At 37.6% G+C, this 18,175-nt stretch overlaps 1 protein-coding gene across 3 annotated transcripts in view; it reads right to left on the bottom strand.

The window, feature by feature from the left end:
* The window catches only part of SYNJ1 (synaptojanin 1), a 71,375-nt gene extending 53,283 nt beyond the window's left edge, over positions 1–18,092 (bottom strand). For 2 of the 3 annotated variants that reach the window (XM_012732573.1, XM_004675352.2), the window contains exons 1-4: positions 17,928–18,092; positions 3,844–3,930; positions 3,126–3,393; positions 348–573 (exon numbers count right to left, since the gene is read on the bottom strand). In XM_012732573.1, coding sequence (XP_012588027.1) covers positions 348–573; positions 3,126–3,393; positions 3,844–3,930; positions 17,928–18,051 — 705 coding nt within the window. In that variant the 5' untranslated portion in view covers positions 18,052–18,092. The remainder of the gene's footprint in view (positions 1–347; positions 574–3,125; positions 3,394–3,843; positions 3,931–17,927) is intronic. The other variant, XM_012732560.1, reaches the window with a different exon arrangement.
* Positions 18,093–18,175: the final 83 nt, after the last annotated feature.

Raw genomic sequence — 18,175 nt, forward strand, 5'->3', positions numbered from 1 at the left:
TGTCTAGCTCTGTAATTAAAGATTATAAAATTTAAAACAAAACACATGTTATTGACAATGCCATATGAATTAGAGAAATCCATGCTACCTACTGGAAGGGCACATTAAACCAGATTTAAAGGATGCCTTTTTAGGAAGGCTTAAAAGTAGTCAAAAAAAAAGAAAGAAAGAAAGAAAGAAAGAAAGAAAGAAAGAAAGAAAGAAAGAAAGAAAGAAAGAAAGAAAGAAAAACAAACATAAAATGACATTACAGATATTAAAATAAGTTCTGAATCAAAGCAAATGATTATTATTTTTCTATGCCTCTCATCTAATACATGAATTAAACAATATAAAACACTGCCTACCTGTTCTGTTTCTACAAAATTAGCAACGTGACCATCATCATTTGTTCCCCGGACATTAAATCGGGTCCCAGCTCGTTCGCAGCTTAGTCTGGAAATGAGGCAAGCCTTTGCCTGTTTATGAGCAGCATAGATTGTTCTGATTTCCACTCCTCCACACATGAGGCGTAACAACCAGTCATCACAATTCACACCATAGTGCTTGAGATGCAAGTGCAGAGATTGATTCCTGACAGAAAAACGAAATAGCTGCATTAGCTTCATGAGTTCTATAAAACAGTCTAAATTTTAAAATTGTGCTAATGGGCTAGAAGTTGAAGAAATCAAGAGAACAATCACACTTACAATTATATCAACAAGAATTAAATATCTAGTAGTAAACTTAACAGAGGTGAAGGACCCTAACAATGAAAACTATAAGACACTGTGAAAGAAACAGAAGACCCAAAGAAATGGCATCAGAAAAATTAATATTGTTAAGACATCTATCTCACCCAAAGCAATATGCAGATTCAATGGCATTCTTCAAAGAAATGGAACAAATATTACTGACATTCATATGGAAACACAAAAGGCAATAAAAAGTCAAAGCAATTCTGACAAAATAGAGGAAGACCAGTGGTATCACATGCTCAGACTTCAAACTATACTATGCTTGAATGATGACACACAAAAATAATAATCAGGGCTTCCCACTGTACCCACTTTAATTGAAGAGGGCCCCTATGCATTCTTTAGCAGAGTCCTCCCTTTGCTGTTATTTCCATTTCTCTCTGCTGTCAATATGTTGCTGTACTAGCTCTATTTATATGTATACATACCTCCCAACTGGAGGCAGCTTCAAATCTCCAAGTAGAGTGAAACTACTCGGGGTTTTGTAACAGGTCAATTGGCCACTCCCTGATTACAAAATTTACTTGGCTGCATCCTGGAAAATGTTTTTACTAAGCTGGAAGGGTATCCATAGTGAATTCTAAAAGCTTTCACTTTCATATGCAAAGTGAAGCTCCAAGTGCCAATCTTCTCCAAAAATCTGTAACTTTTGGTAAAAATGGTATGTGAGCAAAATTCAACTTTAGTGTTTTAGCATCCCTTTTGTTCAACCTTCTTTCTAAAGGATAAATCCTCCTCCTTCCGCCTTCCTCAGCACCCTGTTATCTAAATCTGTCCCTACCCCCACTGGTAACTGAATAAAAAGATAAAAGAATTATTCCCTCTGATTAGACTTAGCAAATGTACTTTGTTGTTGACACTTTAGCCAATGCATCTGCACCTGCTTGGATTTCTAATGGCAGGAAAACTCATCTCTCCATTTAAATGATTTTGTAAAAGAAAGAGGAGGGAGAAAATGATAAAGACTGACCTAAGTTCCTGTGCAGCAACTGCACCTTTTCAGGGACATCAGTGTTTCTCTCCATAGAAAAAGTGCAGCGCTGACATGAGAGGACAAGACTCTGTCCAATCATCTGCCCAAATCAATCTGCTACCTACCAGCTTCACCTCCTGCTTTGTGAGGGCTCCAAGTCTCTGACAACAAACAGCCCCAAACACAGGATAGCTCCACTTCAGATATTTCAACATCAGGGTGGTGCAAAAATGATGATAAGGACTTAGCAGAAGCTGTATTTTGAACTCTGACCCTTCCCCAGGTGAGCCACGTGGGCACAACACTGCCCTATGATGCAGTGGTAGCCGCCATTAGACAACCAATGCTCTGGTGGGCCAGGTTCCAGCGTTTTTTGGATACAGATGGCCCTGAATTCCAATGCTTTGATTAATGGTATTCTCAGCTTACAGAGGGCTTTGCAGGATGGTATTCCATGGTAGCTGAGGACGCTATGCATAGTGCTCTAAGCCCTTTTTTCTTTTCTCTCCTCTCTTCCAACCCACTACTCTGGGCCAAGACATTTCCACATGTGCTACAAGGGGATCAAGCTGTTGCTCTAAAGTTAGTTTCCTATTCTAACTCTGCAGATTTTGAGCCCTCTGCCATGTACGGCACAAAGGCGAGACTTCTGTGTGCTGACCAAGGACCATACAGGTAGAAAGTGTGAAGGAGAGAAAGTATGCAGGAGGTTCAATACACCTTGAAGCTGAACTACTAGAGAAGTAAAGAGAAAAGAATTCTGGACTTTGGCCATATTACATATGTAAACACACTGACATTTAATTTGCACATTATGTTAAGGTAAAAGTCAACATCGACAATGGCTGTGAACAAGAGAAGCATTATACTTGAAATCTGCTCTGCTACAATAAAGCAATACTAATCCCAGTCACATGTGCTCTGCTTATCATTTGTGAGTACTTACAGTACAACACACTATGCATAATCAGGAAATATATTACTTAACTATATAAGCCTCATTTTACTATGTACTAAACTTTACCCCAATTTACTACTTCTTCACAGTCTGTTGCTCTTAAATGAAGATCATCTACTTATAACCTTCAAATTAAAGATATGTTGGCTTAGAGGCACTATTGCTAGGGATATCTCAAAACTAAGGACAGAAGTGTGAGTAATGCACTCTAATTCACTCCTAGTTTTAAGAAACTGCAAATATGTTTCTGAAATGAAAGGTCAGTCAAGGTCAAGTCACATGCCAAGTTACACAAACTGAAAGTGGACCAGTCAACTCTGAGGATTCTGCAGCAGGACAGAGGGTGTGCTGTCATCACGCATCCCTGCTGCTTCTGGGAAAACGTGAACCTGCTGTGTTCCAGCCACTAAGCTACTGCACACATGACCACAAAGGGAATAATACAACACAAACTCACCAGAAAAATCTATTGTCAGTTGTGTGTTCTTGCATGCTTCGATGAGCATTAAGACTCAGGTCTAAACTGATTCCAGATGCAGACCATGCAAAATAAAAGTTTCCTGAATTCAAAACTTTTCGTACTTCAGAAATCCGATCCTCATCTGAAGAATCAACCCGTAGTGATATAAATTCAGTGGAAGTAACTCGGAAAACTTCAGATTCTTGAATTTTTCCAACAGACATACATCCAGTGACTAAGACCAGATAATGTAGCATAGTATCACCTGGAAAACAACAACAAAGAATTGACTGGATGAAAGGTCTGAGTATTGTTCAAAGAGTTCAAAGTTTCTTCCCACTTTTTTCTTGGGTCTCCATCTTTGAAATCTGACATTCTGGTTGTTTATCATAGACATGTTTAAATTCAAAGCTAAGTATGGCAGAGGTAAGAAAAAATCCTTCTTTAAATACATTTTGGAGAATGAAGCATTTAAGCAATAACAGAATAACATCACATTTCTGAAACTGTTCCCCTATCTTTTTGAGGCTATATGAAATTTATCAAATGAAAAACTGTGTTAACTTCCTACCTTTCCATTAGGATTACTATGATGCTCAGATAAGATAATGAAGGTGAGAATTCTTTCTAAATAAGGCTTAAAAAAACATGTATTAATGTGAAAAAACATGTGTTAATGTGAGTTGTTGCTACTGATATAAGGGCAAAAACTTACCAAGATTCAATCGTAAAACACCTAAGAGTCCATATGCATCTAGTACTTTGGAGTATGTACTCTTGATTGCCTCTTTTTCTGCAGATGCTACAAAAAAAAAAAATTTTAGGGTAAGAAAAAGGACCTGAAATGTCAGGTTCTAATTAGCTACAAGGCCAGAGTTTCAACCAAAAATGTTTAAATCTTTGCATATTTTAAACATAAATATATGGCGTAAAAACATTTTCTCAAACAAATTCACTGAACTGCTCTTTCCAAAGAGTCAACAAATTATTTCAGCACCATCTATTAAATAATTCATCCTCCTTCACTGATTTTTGTTATCTTTAATAATATTCATATTCATATGTTGTTTGCCTTTTCTTCCCTGTCCCATCTACTCCTAAAACTGGTATCACTTTGTGAGGATGAACCCCAAAGGACAATACCTAGCTCTTTGACAAGGAATCTTCCAGAATTTGTCTTCAACATACTGCTTCATTTTCCATTACTCTCCCTCCCCACTTCTGTTATCCTATGCTCTAATCATATTAAATTCTCGCTATTGCCCAAGCAAACTCTTTTACCTTACTGTACCCCATCTGATTTACTTATTCTTCTATAAAGTTAATATTATCTTACTAACAAATATAATCCAGGGGTTAATTTCCCTAGCAGGCTACGTGACTGTTCTATTGAAGCTTGAAAAGAAAAGCCTTTCTACTTTTGAGTGTATATATTTACTAAAATTTTGACAAAGAAACATAACGCACAGCTAGTATCTCAAAAATTACATTCTAAGGTCCACAAATCCGGGAGGTCTGATCCTCTTTCTGGCTGGGTGCTAGCCCTTCCTTTTTCTGTCCTCCTCTGTGGCCCTCCCTTTTCTACTTTTACAACCCCCTCTGCCCCCATCCTGTGTGTGTGTCTCTCTCTCACTGCTTTTCATGCCCTCTACTCTCAATAAGCCTTCTTCCTAGTTACCCCACTTCTGCTTTCGAATGAGCTGTGTTCTGCAAGTTGCAGCACAGGCTGAGAGTGAACAACTCCATTGCTCCATTAAGCTGATCTTGTCATAATTCTCTAGCATGTTCATTGGTAGGTGTGGGTCTTTCTCTTTATCAAACCACACAGTATGCATTTAGGAAGTGAAGATTTCATCAAGTCATTAAAGCTCTGTGCAGCATTTGGATTTCATTTTGTATTCCTAGAATTCTATTGTGATTATTATTATACCGCATGTTTATAAAACAGTTACTGCTAACATTCTATGACAAGTAACACAAACATAAAATGTCTCAACATATACTTCAATTTTACTTTTTAAAGTAAAACAGAATGCCTCCACCTAAATATTTCCTTGTTAAGAGTACCACATGACACAAAAGCAAACAATAATGAGACCTGTTAGATTTCTGATGACAAAGGTACGGCATGCTTGTAGGGCAAACATGACGCTAGAGCTTTACAGGTTCCATGTGATCTCCATTTAAATCATCATCACTAATACAGACACAAATTACTATGCAACAGCATTTTCTGTTCTAATAAACGAATAATCATCTTTTCATTAATTATGCTCCAAATACACGCATAATCTCTCTCAGGCCCAGAAAGATTATCATTCAACTCAAACAAATGTCACGGTACTTAGAAGTATACTAAAGGAAAGGAAAAATACTTGATAGATGAGATTTCATTTTCCAGGAATATATTGGTTTCCTCTCAAAATATTAAGTGGAATTTTATAATACTTTTTAAAAGGACGAAGGATATTTCAGCTACTAACACTTGGGTAAGTATATTTCATGCATTATTCCATTTCAAAACCACCTCATGAGCAAAATTACTATTGCTATCTGACATACAAGGAAAGAGGATCAGAGAGGCTACATACTTGTCTGAGCTAAACAACCTGAGTCAAGAGAACGCAGCTTCAGAGGACTGTGTTCACTGCCTACCCCCAGTGGCCAAACTCGGTGCCTGACATGTAGTAGCTGTTCAAAAATTTTAAGCTCAATGAACTAGTAAATGAAATTTCAGGGCCATATGTAATTTAAACTCTATATACGTCCAATTTTAATAAAAGAATTTTTTTTTTTAATCTATAAGGCTCTAGATGTTTCCTGTTCTTCCACAAACATTTCAAAGGTTTGGGGTAGAGTGGGTGAAGGTACTTTGCAAGCTAGGACGCATGGCCCACACATGGGGTGGGAGTGAAGGGTACATTCACTTGGGGGAGGCTCTTGAAGCCTGGCACAAGGAACTTCAGTCTGAGCAGGGTGACAAGGTGGTATCCATGTGGTAATGTTGGGAGCAGTATGCCATGGTAGACTGGAGCTTGAGAAAAGTAGGGAGAGCGGGGTGCACTAGGGGCCAGCCCAGGGCAGCGTGCCAGAGTCCCAGTGGGTGAGGAGGGCATGCATAAGTATAGAGCATATAGTGTGAGAAGCTGCTATGGCTACATACAAGTGAATGAGCACAGATGGGAAGCAGGCTTCTCACTGTCAGAGGTGGGGTGCAAATATGGAAAAAGGGAAAACTAGATTGGACACTAGCTGACTGGAGATGAAGTTACCTTTGTGAACTCAGTTTTCTAGATAGACAAAGATTTAAATGAGTGAAGAAATCTTCAAACATGTTGTCCATGGCAGAGTGGGAAAGACAGGCATTGTCAAATGATGTTCTCCAGAGTTTGAACTAGGAGAATTTACGAAATGGTAGGGTGTGTGGAGAGCTCAGAGGAAACAAACTGACAGAGCAGAAATGAAAGTTCAGGAAAATGTGGAGATGCGGGCGCTCAGGTTGCACGCGCCCTAGTGCTGTCTGGCAAGCCATCTACGTGCTTTGCACCAAGGGGACAGGCTTCTTTTGTAGAGAAGTTTGTGGGTTTTTTTCCCTCCTGTTCATGATAGTGCTGTTAAACAAACCATGTGAGGAGAAACAAACTTCCCTTTTTACAAGTCACTGATTTCTAATCACAAATAGGTATGCAAGTCCAGAGAGACCATTGTTGTCGAGTCATTCTAAGCTGATTGAGAGCCCCAGCAGGTGAGCTAAGGTAAGGAGGACCGCACCTCTTTAGCTCACATGCTCACCATGGAAGGTAAGGCCCAGACCCACTTCTGAAATTACTGCTCAAACACCTTAGGGATAAATGGCACCTAACTCCCCCAACAGTTTAAAGGGAAAAACTCCTCTCTACATCACATTCAACACTATCTTTCTTGCATGCCTTAACTATTTTTAGCCTTCAGCCTGAAAACACAAATCTCCTTAACACAAGCCTACAGTCAGAACTGTCTCTTAAAACATAGCCCCACATCTTCAGAATTGATAACAAGAAGCTTTCTGACCTACTGACATGAGAATGTGAATAGAATTTAATGCGAAATGTCATGAGTATGTATGATCATGAAAATATTTATGGGTGAAATACTATCTGGGATTTACTTCAAAATAAATGGCCATGGGGAGATAGTGGACAGAGATCTAGATAAAGACATGAATTGATCACAGACTTGCAAAACAAATACCAGGGAATCAGTGACACTATTCTCTTTTCTATGATACTTGCCAAAATGAATTGATGAAAATAATTATCCTGGCAACATTCTTTGATATACTGGGTAAAGTCAGAGAGAGACAAGATAACTCTGGTCAGTCAGGGAGCCGAGGCTACTGGAATTGAGACGTATCAGAAAGGTAACATTTTCCAAGTACACCACACCAGAGGTTTATCAGTCAAAAGTCAGTGGGCATTCGGATGTTTATAAACTCACAAGGGAGCACTAAGGCCTACAGCCCTGAGGGCAGCACGGTCTGCTCTTCCAAAGGAGAAGCCCTGGCAATTCCAGACGAGAGACCCAGGAAGGATAAATATCGCTGCACCCTGCGAAAGCTGTTTTCTTTGCATTCATCCGAAATAGCTTAGCTTTAATATCCTACTTCACTGAAATTTGTAGAAGGTATAAGTTCACCTTTGTTCACTATCACAGAGGAAGAAATTATTTAGAAACAAAAACCTGTAATAGAGACATTCTACTTCAGTCATTCATTATTTTACTTCTGTGTATGTTTTCGATCTTTTAACTGAACAAGTTCATGCTGAGCCTACAATGTTTCCTATTTAAGTCACAGGAAATAAAAATAGAAGCTGTAGAGATGATCCATTTATAGACTACAGAAAATATTCAGAATAACTATATCAACTACTCTATCAAAATTTAACAGACAGCCAATTGTTCTCAATCACATTTGACACCTTTTTGCAGGAGTGTCTTATTTGCATAGCACCATGACATGTGACATGACTGGCAGCATTCAGCACTTAAATTTATACCTTCCATTTTCAAATTAGAATTTAAGACACATAATGACACATAAAATCAGACTACAGAAATTAAAATGAAAATATAATCATATACTTTTTCATTTTCAAGAGTTTGAGACTATAAAACAGATTTAACCCTCCCTGGTGGTGCAGCAGGTTAAAGCACAGCACTTCCCGCTCCGGAAGTGACCCACAGGGCGCGGCAGACCTCTCCTGACTGGCCTGTTGCTCCCCTCAGCAGTGTACTTCGTGGATCTGCCTGTTCTGCTCCCCACTCTGTCTCTGGTGAATCCTCTCACTGCCCCTGCACCTCTGGCCTGTACCCCAGTTCTGTATAAATACATAATCTTAAAAAACAAACAGATTTATTACACACAGTGGGTGCCTACAACTGGACTGCTAGCTCCACCATTGAATGGAAACAAAATTAATAACTTAGAGGTATTTTAGGGATTGAATTTAAAAGTAAATATCTCTGACTTCAAATGAATGACAATAATGCAAACTCGATAATTAGCTATCCAATAAAGATCCTGCTATCAGATGTCAACATTCTGCTGTGGCTCAAACCTTCCAGACTGGGAACAGACTGTTCTCAGTTATTCAGAAGATCAAGCCAAAGAAAGTCAGTAAAAAGAGAAAACAAGATTACAAATTAGTATGCTCTTCCTAGAATGGCAATTTGCCTGTGGTTGCATGCACTGCAGTTTGTGGTTGGCCTATTTGCATGCAGGTAACACTGCGGAGAGAACCAGTCTCTAGTCAAGCAGTCCAAGCTACTCATTTTCAGAAGAAAAGACTAGAGGTTAGGTGACTGATCCAAAATCATATAACCAGTTGACAAGAAGACCTCCTTTAAAATTTTTTTTAAAGGAAAAGGTTTCCCTTGTATAATTAATAGAAATTTTAACTTAAGGGCATGCCACTACCCAAATTATTGTCCTATATAAATTATGCAATTGTCCAAAATAAAAATAAGCTTTCACTCATTCATACAACAAGTATTTATTGAATGCCTACCATGTACCAGGACCCTGGTAAGAGTCTAGAATTTAAAAAGGGTGTTAGTGTCCAAATTCTTTCTATTAGGAAGATAGGTATTATATAATTAAATAAATACTAAATTATAAATTATAATAAGTACTATGATGGAACTACTACAGATTACTACGGGGGGGCCTAATTTAAAATTGTGTTGGGAGGGTAATAAAAAGACTAGGCCTGCAAGAGTATGGGAGGAAGTGACCTTTAAGCTAAAAAATCAAGAATACACAGAAAATTACCCAAACATAGAGTGGTAACAAAAATGCCTCTGGTAATACATATACATATGTATAATCCCTATAGTGGAGCCATTCCATTCCTAAGGATGCATCCAATAGAAATGTATAGCTATGTGCAACAAAAAATATGAAGATATGTACAAGGATGCTCATAACAGTATCAGTCATAATAGGTAAAACTAAAGCAAATGTCAATAGAATAAATATTGAAATAGTCATGCAATGAAATATTATATAGCAATGAAAATTAATAACCAACTGCCATATACTACAATATGAATGCTCTCTCTTATAACTAAGTAAAAGACGCTGGACAGAACAGGCTATATACTGAATGATCCAATTTGTGTTAAATTGAAAACAAGATAGAACTAATCTATGCTATAAGAAGTCAGTGAAGTGAATATATTTGGAGGTCACGAAGCAGATAATAACTAGGAAGGTACATGAGAGCTTCTGGAGGGCGAGTAATATGCTCTATTTTACAACCCAGAAGTGCTAAAACAGGTATATTCACGCTGTAGTAATTTATCAAGTTGTAAATTTATGATTTTGCATATTTCTACTCATGTTAAGTATACTTTTAAAAATGAAATTTTGAGAAGGAACAGCAAATGTGAAGACCCTGAGACCAGAAAGAAGTTGGTACATTGAGAAATAAGAAAAGGCCATTGTGACCAGAACACGGAAACAGAGAGGCCAAGCAGAGTGAAACTGAAGAAGGATTCCATGATTTTACTGCAGGTCATTTTAAAAAGTTTGGCTTTCAGTTCAATGGCCAATGACTGAAGGATACTGAGCAGAGGGGTTGGTGGGTACGGGGAGGAGAATCAGAGAGACCACCGTGGGAGGGTATAATGGTCCATGATTCAGATAAGAGAGGCTGGCCTGGGATACAAGCAGCTAAAATGTAAATGACACAGGTTCTCAATAGAGTTAAGGGGTTGAATTGACTAGACTTGCTAATGGAGTAAATGTATGATGAGAGAGGAGGATGCCTCAGAGCTCTGGTTTTAAAAAATGGGGTGGATTAGTACAGTCCACTCAGATAAGGACAGAAAAAAAAAATGTATAGCTCTGAGGGAATGCAGGTCAGTGGGGCCACCGGCTCAGTGTCTGTCCCAGCCCCTCCTTACTGCGAGGCAACTACACAGCCTGAGTGTTACGGAAACCAAGCCTATCACAGAAAATGCTAGGCATTCATCATCAGTGGTCAGTCCAACCCAGAAAGCACAGGAGATCCCTGTGGCTTCAGAGATGTATGCAAAACTCAACTTGGTCCGCCCTAAGGGTTTGTAGGTTCCAACCCATTATCTCAGCTTGAAAGAGCTGAATTTTAGTAGTGTCATCCAAAATAAACACTCTGTACACTCTCTATCAATCCAATCCCATAAGGTTCGGAACATCTACAAATGTGATATAGTTTCTACCCCATTATGCTAGAAAATGACATTATTATTAAGCAAGATAGGCCAATAGCATATCCCCAATGTTGAGGAAAGACAGACCACAAATGTGCACTAAAATACAACCATCCAGGAGTTAAGATTCACCTTGCATATAACTCACAAATGGTCTACAGAATATTAAAATACTCTGTTTAACTACACGCCATAAGGTATTCAACAGACTATCGCCATCTTATGGTCTACTAATGAACGGAATGAAACCCAACCATTAATAAATATTGTTAAGAACTAGTTTATATAAGTTAACAATCTTTGTAAGATTATAGAAGAAAACTAGTAAAATGAAGAGTATAACATAATATTCAATATGTAGAAATATGTACATGTTGGGTGGGATACAGAATACTAGGTGGACAGTTTCTGGCTTTATTTTTACTTACACACTTGCACTGGTCAGTGTTTGCTAAGTTTCTCCCTTCATACATATGTAGAGCTGTCTGTGCAATGACATCGCTTTGGTAGTCCCCCCTGACAGTCCTAGCTGCACTGGCTTCCCCAAATTCCCTACTCTGTCTTGTCACTCAATGAGTCTGACAGCTTTGCCTGAGCTAAACCTGTTGCTCAGTCTGGACGCTCTCAGGTAGGCAGACAGAGATGGTAAAGCTCAACTCATTTGTTTCACTTCTTTCAAGGGTCAGCGTCTTGTGCTACATATTTTCAAAGTCTGAAAATCATTTGACATCCTTTGTTTTGTTGTTGCTGTCATTTAGGTGGGAAGGGCAACCATGTCCCCTTGCACTATCACAGTCAGAAGCAAAAATCCTGTTGTAGGCCTGAGCTAGTTTTATTTTATAGGACAAGTTAGGACGTCTGGTAGCCCCAAACTTATGCAGTAAAAGTCACTATTTGGGGTTTTACTTTTTGTGAAAGCAAAATTCTGCCTTCATCTTTCATTTCTCACAGCAAACTTAAGTAGAGGAGAAATGAAAGCACTTAGGAAGTGTATGGCACTCTGTCCCTGCTTGAATCGGCTAATTTAGCTACCCACCCAAGAGAGAAGTGAGGTTGACTTTTCTTCAAAACATTACTATTTAAGTTGTTACTTCCTTTCTTTCCTATGAATATAAACCTTCCAAAAATGATTTACAAAAAGAAAGTGAATCTTTGCCACCCTAACAAATGTGATACGTAAGTCTCAATTTCATCAGTTCTGTGCAGACAAAACCTAAAATGTGTTTTCTTCCTGCAACTTGAAAAATTTTCTTAAAAAGATACACCACAACTCATCTAAAGGGCAGTCATGCTGGCTGTCAGCACTTGGCAATTAAAAACAAAACCATGCACAGAGCTTGTTGTCACCACCTACTACTTGTCATCCAAAAATATAGAACCTGGTATTCAACTTGGTCCAGCAAAGAAACTTGGTTTTTAATGACCCAATTCTAAATCAAATCATGTTTCCCCTCATGTTAATATATCAATAATTTACAGGCAAAACAAAAAAACAAACAAAAAAAGTTTGTCACACAGCAAGTTTAATGCTTCCCTTATTAGAAAATGCTACCAGTATCACTCTTGACTTTAAAGCCTTCTAGTGAGAATCTTCATTTTCCTGTATTTCTTAGGCCCAAAATAATAGCCTCCCTTCCCACAATAGGACAAGTGAAAATAACACATGCTGAGACTAATATTGGAGCAGTTATTTAATATCACCAAGACCCAGTTTCCACATCTGTGAAATGGGGATAAAAGCACAAGCCCTAGAATTAAATTAAATAAAACATATCTAAGGCCACAGTTCCTAAGCTGAATGCTGACACGCTCAGGGCACATCTATAAACTCCCAGGAGAGCTGTGGGGTATTCTTAAGACAACAGAGATACACAACACACGCAGGACACTGCCTAAACCTTTAGCTTGAGGAGTCGTTCAGAGTTTTAAAGGATTGCAGTGTAATCCTTTGATGGCATAACTTTGTGAGCTGAGTTTTCAGTGGTTGCTGTGATAGAAATCAATGTGGGACAGGAAATGAGGGTGGTGCTTGCTGTTCAATATGACTCTAAGGCCTAAAAAGCTATTCAATGCTCAATAGGCGCACACATCCCATCAGTGAATAATTGTAGTTACTTATAAAGGAACTAAGTTGTTTTCAACTTGCATTATGTTTTCAAACAGCCACTAAAGTTGTTGGACAGAAATATTTACTGCTTGGACCTAACCAGGAAATAAGTAGAATTGTTGCCTAGGGGTGTTGTGAAAACTTTATGAAACGGCAAGGATGCTATGGAACAAAAAGAACCTCTGGCTGACTGTTATGACCGGCAAAGGTAGTTTCTGATAAAAAGGTGCCTATTATTTCATTATAATTATACCTTTAAAGTCCAAGTTCATAGAGTACTTCACATCCTGTGATGCGGATCTCCAGAATACAGTCATATAGCTTTACAGCTTATATTTGAAATAAAAATATATGAGGAAATAAAAACAAGGGGACAAAAAAGCCCTCAGATAGACAACTTAGGTTGAGAGTGGGTGATACAACCTTCCTGTTTATACCCATGCATGATTTCAGTCCCAATTTGACTCAAATTGTGCTACTTGGAAAGCCTGAAAATAATCTTACCACTAGACATAAAAAACAGTCAATCTGTATTATCTTACAAGTATGTGATACCAAAGAGTAGCAAAAGCTCTTCTTTTAAGATCCAGGAATTTAAATCACCACCTCACATTCCCACCTTTTAGCCAGGTTGTCAGAACCACCTTTCATTTCCCACGTGTTGATCTTCTCTTTACTTCATCTTCTATTGAGAGTACAATTATGAAGTAAAGTCTTCACCTTTATTGAAGCATGAGTGGGTCTATGAAATAATGAGGTAGCCTGTGAATTTGACACATCTGTCTGTCTGACAGGCTACTTGGTCTTCCTCTACTGTGCTCTTTTCAGACAGGTAAATGTAGGAAAATTAAACCTGCACAAAACTGATGTTGTCTATTATTTTTTAACAAATTAGTTTCCAAGAAAAATAAGGAGTGCTATAACTTGCTTTGTGACTGTCACACTTACTGCTTACACTGGTTCAGACAGTGCACTAGACAGCGTTCATGGCTCTACTGGGCCACAGACATCACATTTAAATTCAAGTGAACATCTTTCTGGACTAATTGTCAAAAATGAGTGACAATAAAAATGAGCAAATTACTAAAAAATAAATTATTACTTAAGAAAATGGGCAAGTCAGAGGGTTTTTAAAAAAATGCAACAAAACATAATTATTTTAAACAAAATTTAAAATGAGTCAGATATAGTACAGTATTCATTGCACACATTTTTAATTGGCATTTCAGAAAAACCTTAATAATGTGGTTAATAGTTGTTTTCAATAGGATTTTTTAGTAACATATCCAAACGATATATAAAATAGGTCTTTTATATCAGCTATTCAGTCATACAGCAATTCTTTACAAGACAGGAAAATAAATTGTATGGGAACAGGTACTGCACTTTCAAATACAGAATAGTGCCTTTTAGTCAACTCTGATGTAGTTCTGTTTGGTCTTTCCCTTTATGCCACATATTTAATAACTATTTCTTCTGCAAATACAAGCAAAACACTAAACTAAGCACTAGGGATACAAAGGTTACTAAGATGTGGGTCTTTTGCTTACAGACTACTGTATTCCGTCACAGAAACCTGAACACAATGCCACATAGCATGGAAGCATTAGACTAAATTGCTATGGGGACATCAGCACTTGGTTCAGGCTGATTTTCAAGTAAATTTACTTTACCAAGTAAATTTCAAGCTGGAATTTTTAACTAAATTCATTATTAGCTCCATATGAGACAAAAACAGCATTAAAATTCTGGGCACATAGTTCTAGATAAAGTTTACAAGCCAAAAATGTTATCCCACAATTTATCCTAAAAAGGCCTATATAAACTATGTTCAAAAATGATCACGCCAATCTAATTATATCAAAATTTCCAGGAGTGCTGCAGCCCAGGCAACCAATATTTGTAAAACATCCCCGGATGATTATAATGTGCACTTCAGGCTGAAAACTGCTTCACTGATTAAGACAAAGCCTAAGGACTAACTTAAGCTCAGAATGAGACCAAGAAAAAGCCAGGGTTCTAGGCTGGGCTAGTGGATACTTGAACCCTAAGACGATCCACAGGCTGAGATTATTTTCATAGCATTTCACGTAGGCCTATTTTTTTTATTCGTGCTAATAATATAAGAGGGAACATTTCATGTGAAGTAGCTCATGGTACTTCTGTGCATCAGTCAAGAAAATTAACTAATTGCCAATCCTCAAAGATATGTGTTGCCGAAGAAGTCTAATTTTTTTTAGCTTCACTTTGTAAAGCCAGGGTAACTGGAGCCTGTAGAAATCATAAATTTTGGGTAATGAAGACTGAGTCCTGCTAGGTCACTTTCACCATCTACTTCCAGAAAAACACCTGCATAATGCTCAGAGAGGACAAAATACAACATATCAAGTGCATAACCAGGTACCAAAACCTGGTGCTACAGACTGAGTTCTAAAGAAATCAAGGGAAAGAAGAGACAAGAATGAGCTGGAGTGTGTGGGTGGGGCAGGTCAAAAGAAGGAAGAAGAGCAGGCTGACAGACTTAGGCTTGAAAGCTACAGAAAGCATTCCAGCAATCCAAGGAAGGGGCATAACAAGGAACAGCAGGAGGAATGCTGGGCAAAGCCTGGTATTTTGGGAAAGCGCTGAAGGCCAGTTTCCCTAAAGGAAACCAACACTGGACAAACAAGGTGGGGTCAAATTATAGAAGGTCTTGATAAGACAGGTTGAGGAATCTGAACTTAACCTTACTGAAAAATGGGATTACAGTTTGGTTTAATACCAAAAATAATTTTAGAAGAGTCTTGTGGTAGGTAAAAATGCAAGATGAATTGAAATTGGTACCAAAGAGAAAAACACCAGTATTTTCCAAATACAGTTCTCTGTACTAGACACACATGTTTAAAAATGTCAAGTTTTTAAAAATGAACACTCTACAATATATATCTTGGCATAGTGCCAAACTGAATGTCAAATAAATTTTCTAAGTCCAATGATTTACAAAAAGATCTGTTTGCTCTTAAATATTAATATTTTAAGTAGTACCGTAAGATTTATAGTAAGAAAGCTAATAATACAGCTAAAAGATTATACAACCACCTCTGCTAGCTTTACAGAGAGGCAATATTCAAACTTTCTCCTCCTGAATTCCTTACACAGTCTAAAGCTAATAAAGATAAAAAATATAAATCATTAAAGCAAAAAATTTAATAGTCTTTTTCCTTAAGATGAATGTTAGTACCAAAATGGATAGGTTAGGTACCTTTGTCTTTAACCACAGGTTTCTGACCTTGGAGTAAAACATAGCAATAATCCTAAGAACTATAGATAATGCATATTTTGCAGATTAGAAACTAGAACACCCATCATTACCTGAACTATGATTTAAGAAACATTTAGAATTTAGGTAAATTAGGAAATCACCTGATATCATGAAAAAACTGAAAAATATTTCATATATTAAACCAAACCTTTCCCCCAAATAGTTTTAATTAAGAATTCATTAGCATATGAATACTTTTGTTATAAAAAATCTGCTAGGCAAATTAATATTGCAGCATATTATATTAGCCTTAAGTATAAAGAGTTTGAATAAATTATGTACGTACCGGTTGAGTAAAACCCTTATGACTAATACTGGTTTCCTAAAACACTTTTAGTCCCTTCCTGCTCAAACCATGTTATTCTATGTACCAAAAAAAATGTATTTCTTATACATTGTTGTTTGCTTAAGAGTTTTCTTTATGTCAGGACAAAATTTTGGTATTTTAAAATATTAAGAACAGGTAAACACTTTAACAGATATTAGCAGTCTACATGCAAAGATTATTGCTTTATACTTATTGGCTATGGAGTAAGTTTTATAGTTTAAAACATCTGGGCTTTATATTTATAAGGAGACACTCAATCAAACATTCTTTTTAATTTGTAAAGATACGATGAGTAACTAAGTTGATCTTAACATAGCAAAAACATGACAAAGAACAAGTAGTTATCATTACAAAACCTCTAAAAATACTATCACATTTGTGCTGACACATAAAATAACTCCAGGTATCTTCCATTAAGAAAATCTTATATTAAGAAAAAATGTAATATTCAAACCAGTCTTTATTTTCAGACACTGTGTGTCTGCCCACACAGTAACCCAAACCTTATCATTTTACTCTTTTCCTTGTGTGGTACAGTGGTCATTTTCTTTAAAAGACTATTAAAAATGATTTTTAAAACAGTATGAAACATGAGAATATAAAAAACAAAGAAACGAACAGTCTGAAACAAACCAAAACAAGCCCTGGAAATCTGACAGCAGAACTGAGGAGATCAGAGCAGGAGGCTGAAGGAGGGGTCAAAGGAGGAAGAGGCTCACAGGCCGGTGGAGGAGGGTGACCGGTGGTTTGGTGGTGGACCCTGGGTGTGAGAACATACACCTTAAAGCATACCCAGCGTTACAAGTCAACTTTACCTCACTACACATAATTTTAAATAAGAAAATAAGTGTGATAAATCACACACAATTTAAGAAGTTGTTTACAATTCTCTTACTGAAAATATAAGGTCTCCAATACAAGAGACTTCATTAAGATTAGGTATTTTTTTTCTTTTTTTAAGATTAGGTATTTTTTACAGACTATAACTGGCCTACAAGAAATTCTGTTCTTCACCGTCAAATGTCAAGCAAACCATTTTATGGGTTTAGGTGATGTGATATATAAATCTTTGGAAAGATTCACTTTTAGAAGCAGCAGCAGAACACAAGAAAGCACAAATTGGTACGAGAACCTGACTCTCCTCCTAAGTCCACCAGAAGCTTACACCAGGGAGAAGAAAAGGAAATGTTTGATTAAAAGATAATGAAAGCACATTCTACTTGAAGAAATGGTACAGGGGGTGTCAGGGATTTTGCTGACAAAAATGTTGGGCTTAAATTATTTCAAACCCAGAGACCACGATCAGCTAGCTGGGCTACACAGATGACTTACAGAGCACGGCCACAGCCCCAGACTCGAACATGAGACATTCTTCCTTATGCCTCGTTTCCACTATGAGGCTGAAAGGTGGAGGATCCAATTTGTGATAAATCCGAAACCCTTTGCTGAACGCCATTCTTCTTTCTTCAGAAGCAGCCCTGTGAAAACCAAGCAAAGCCAAGCAAATGAAGGGAATGTTTCCTTCTGCAGGCAGACTGCAAGGCATCCAGAAGGCACTCCCTGCCAGATCTGATGGGGGG

This window comes from Condylura cristata, unplaced genomic scaffold (genome assembly GCF_000260355.1).
Source record: "Condylura cristata isolate star-nosed mole 26May11 unplaced genomic scaffold, ConCri1.0 scaffold00003, whole genome shotgun sequence".
Taxonomy (NCBI): Eukaryota; Metazoa; Chordata; class Mammalia; order Eulipotyphla; family Talpidae; genus Condylura; species Condylura cristata.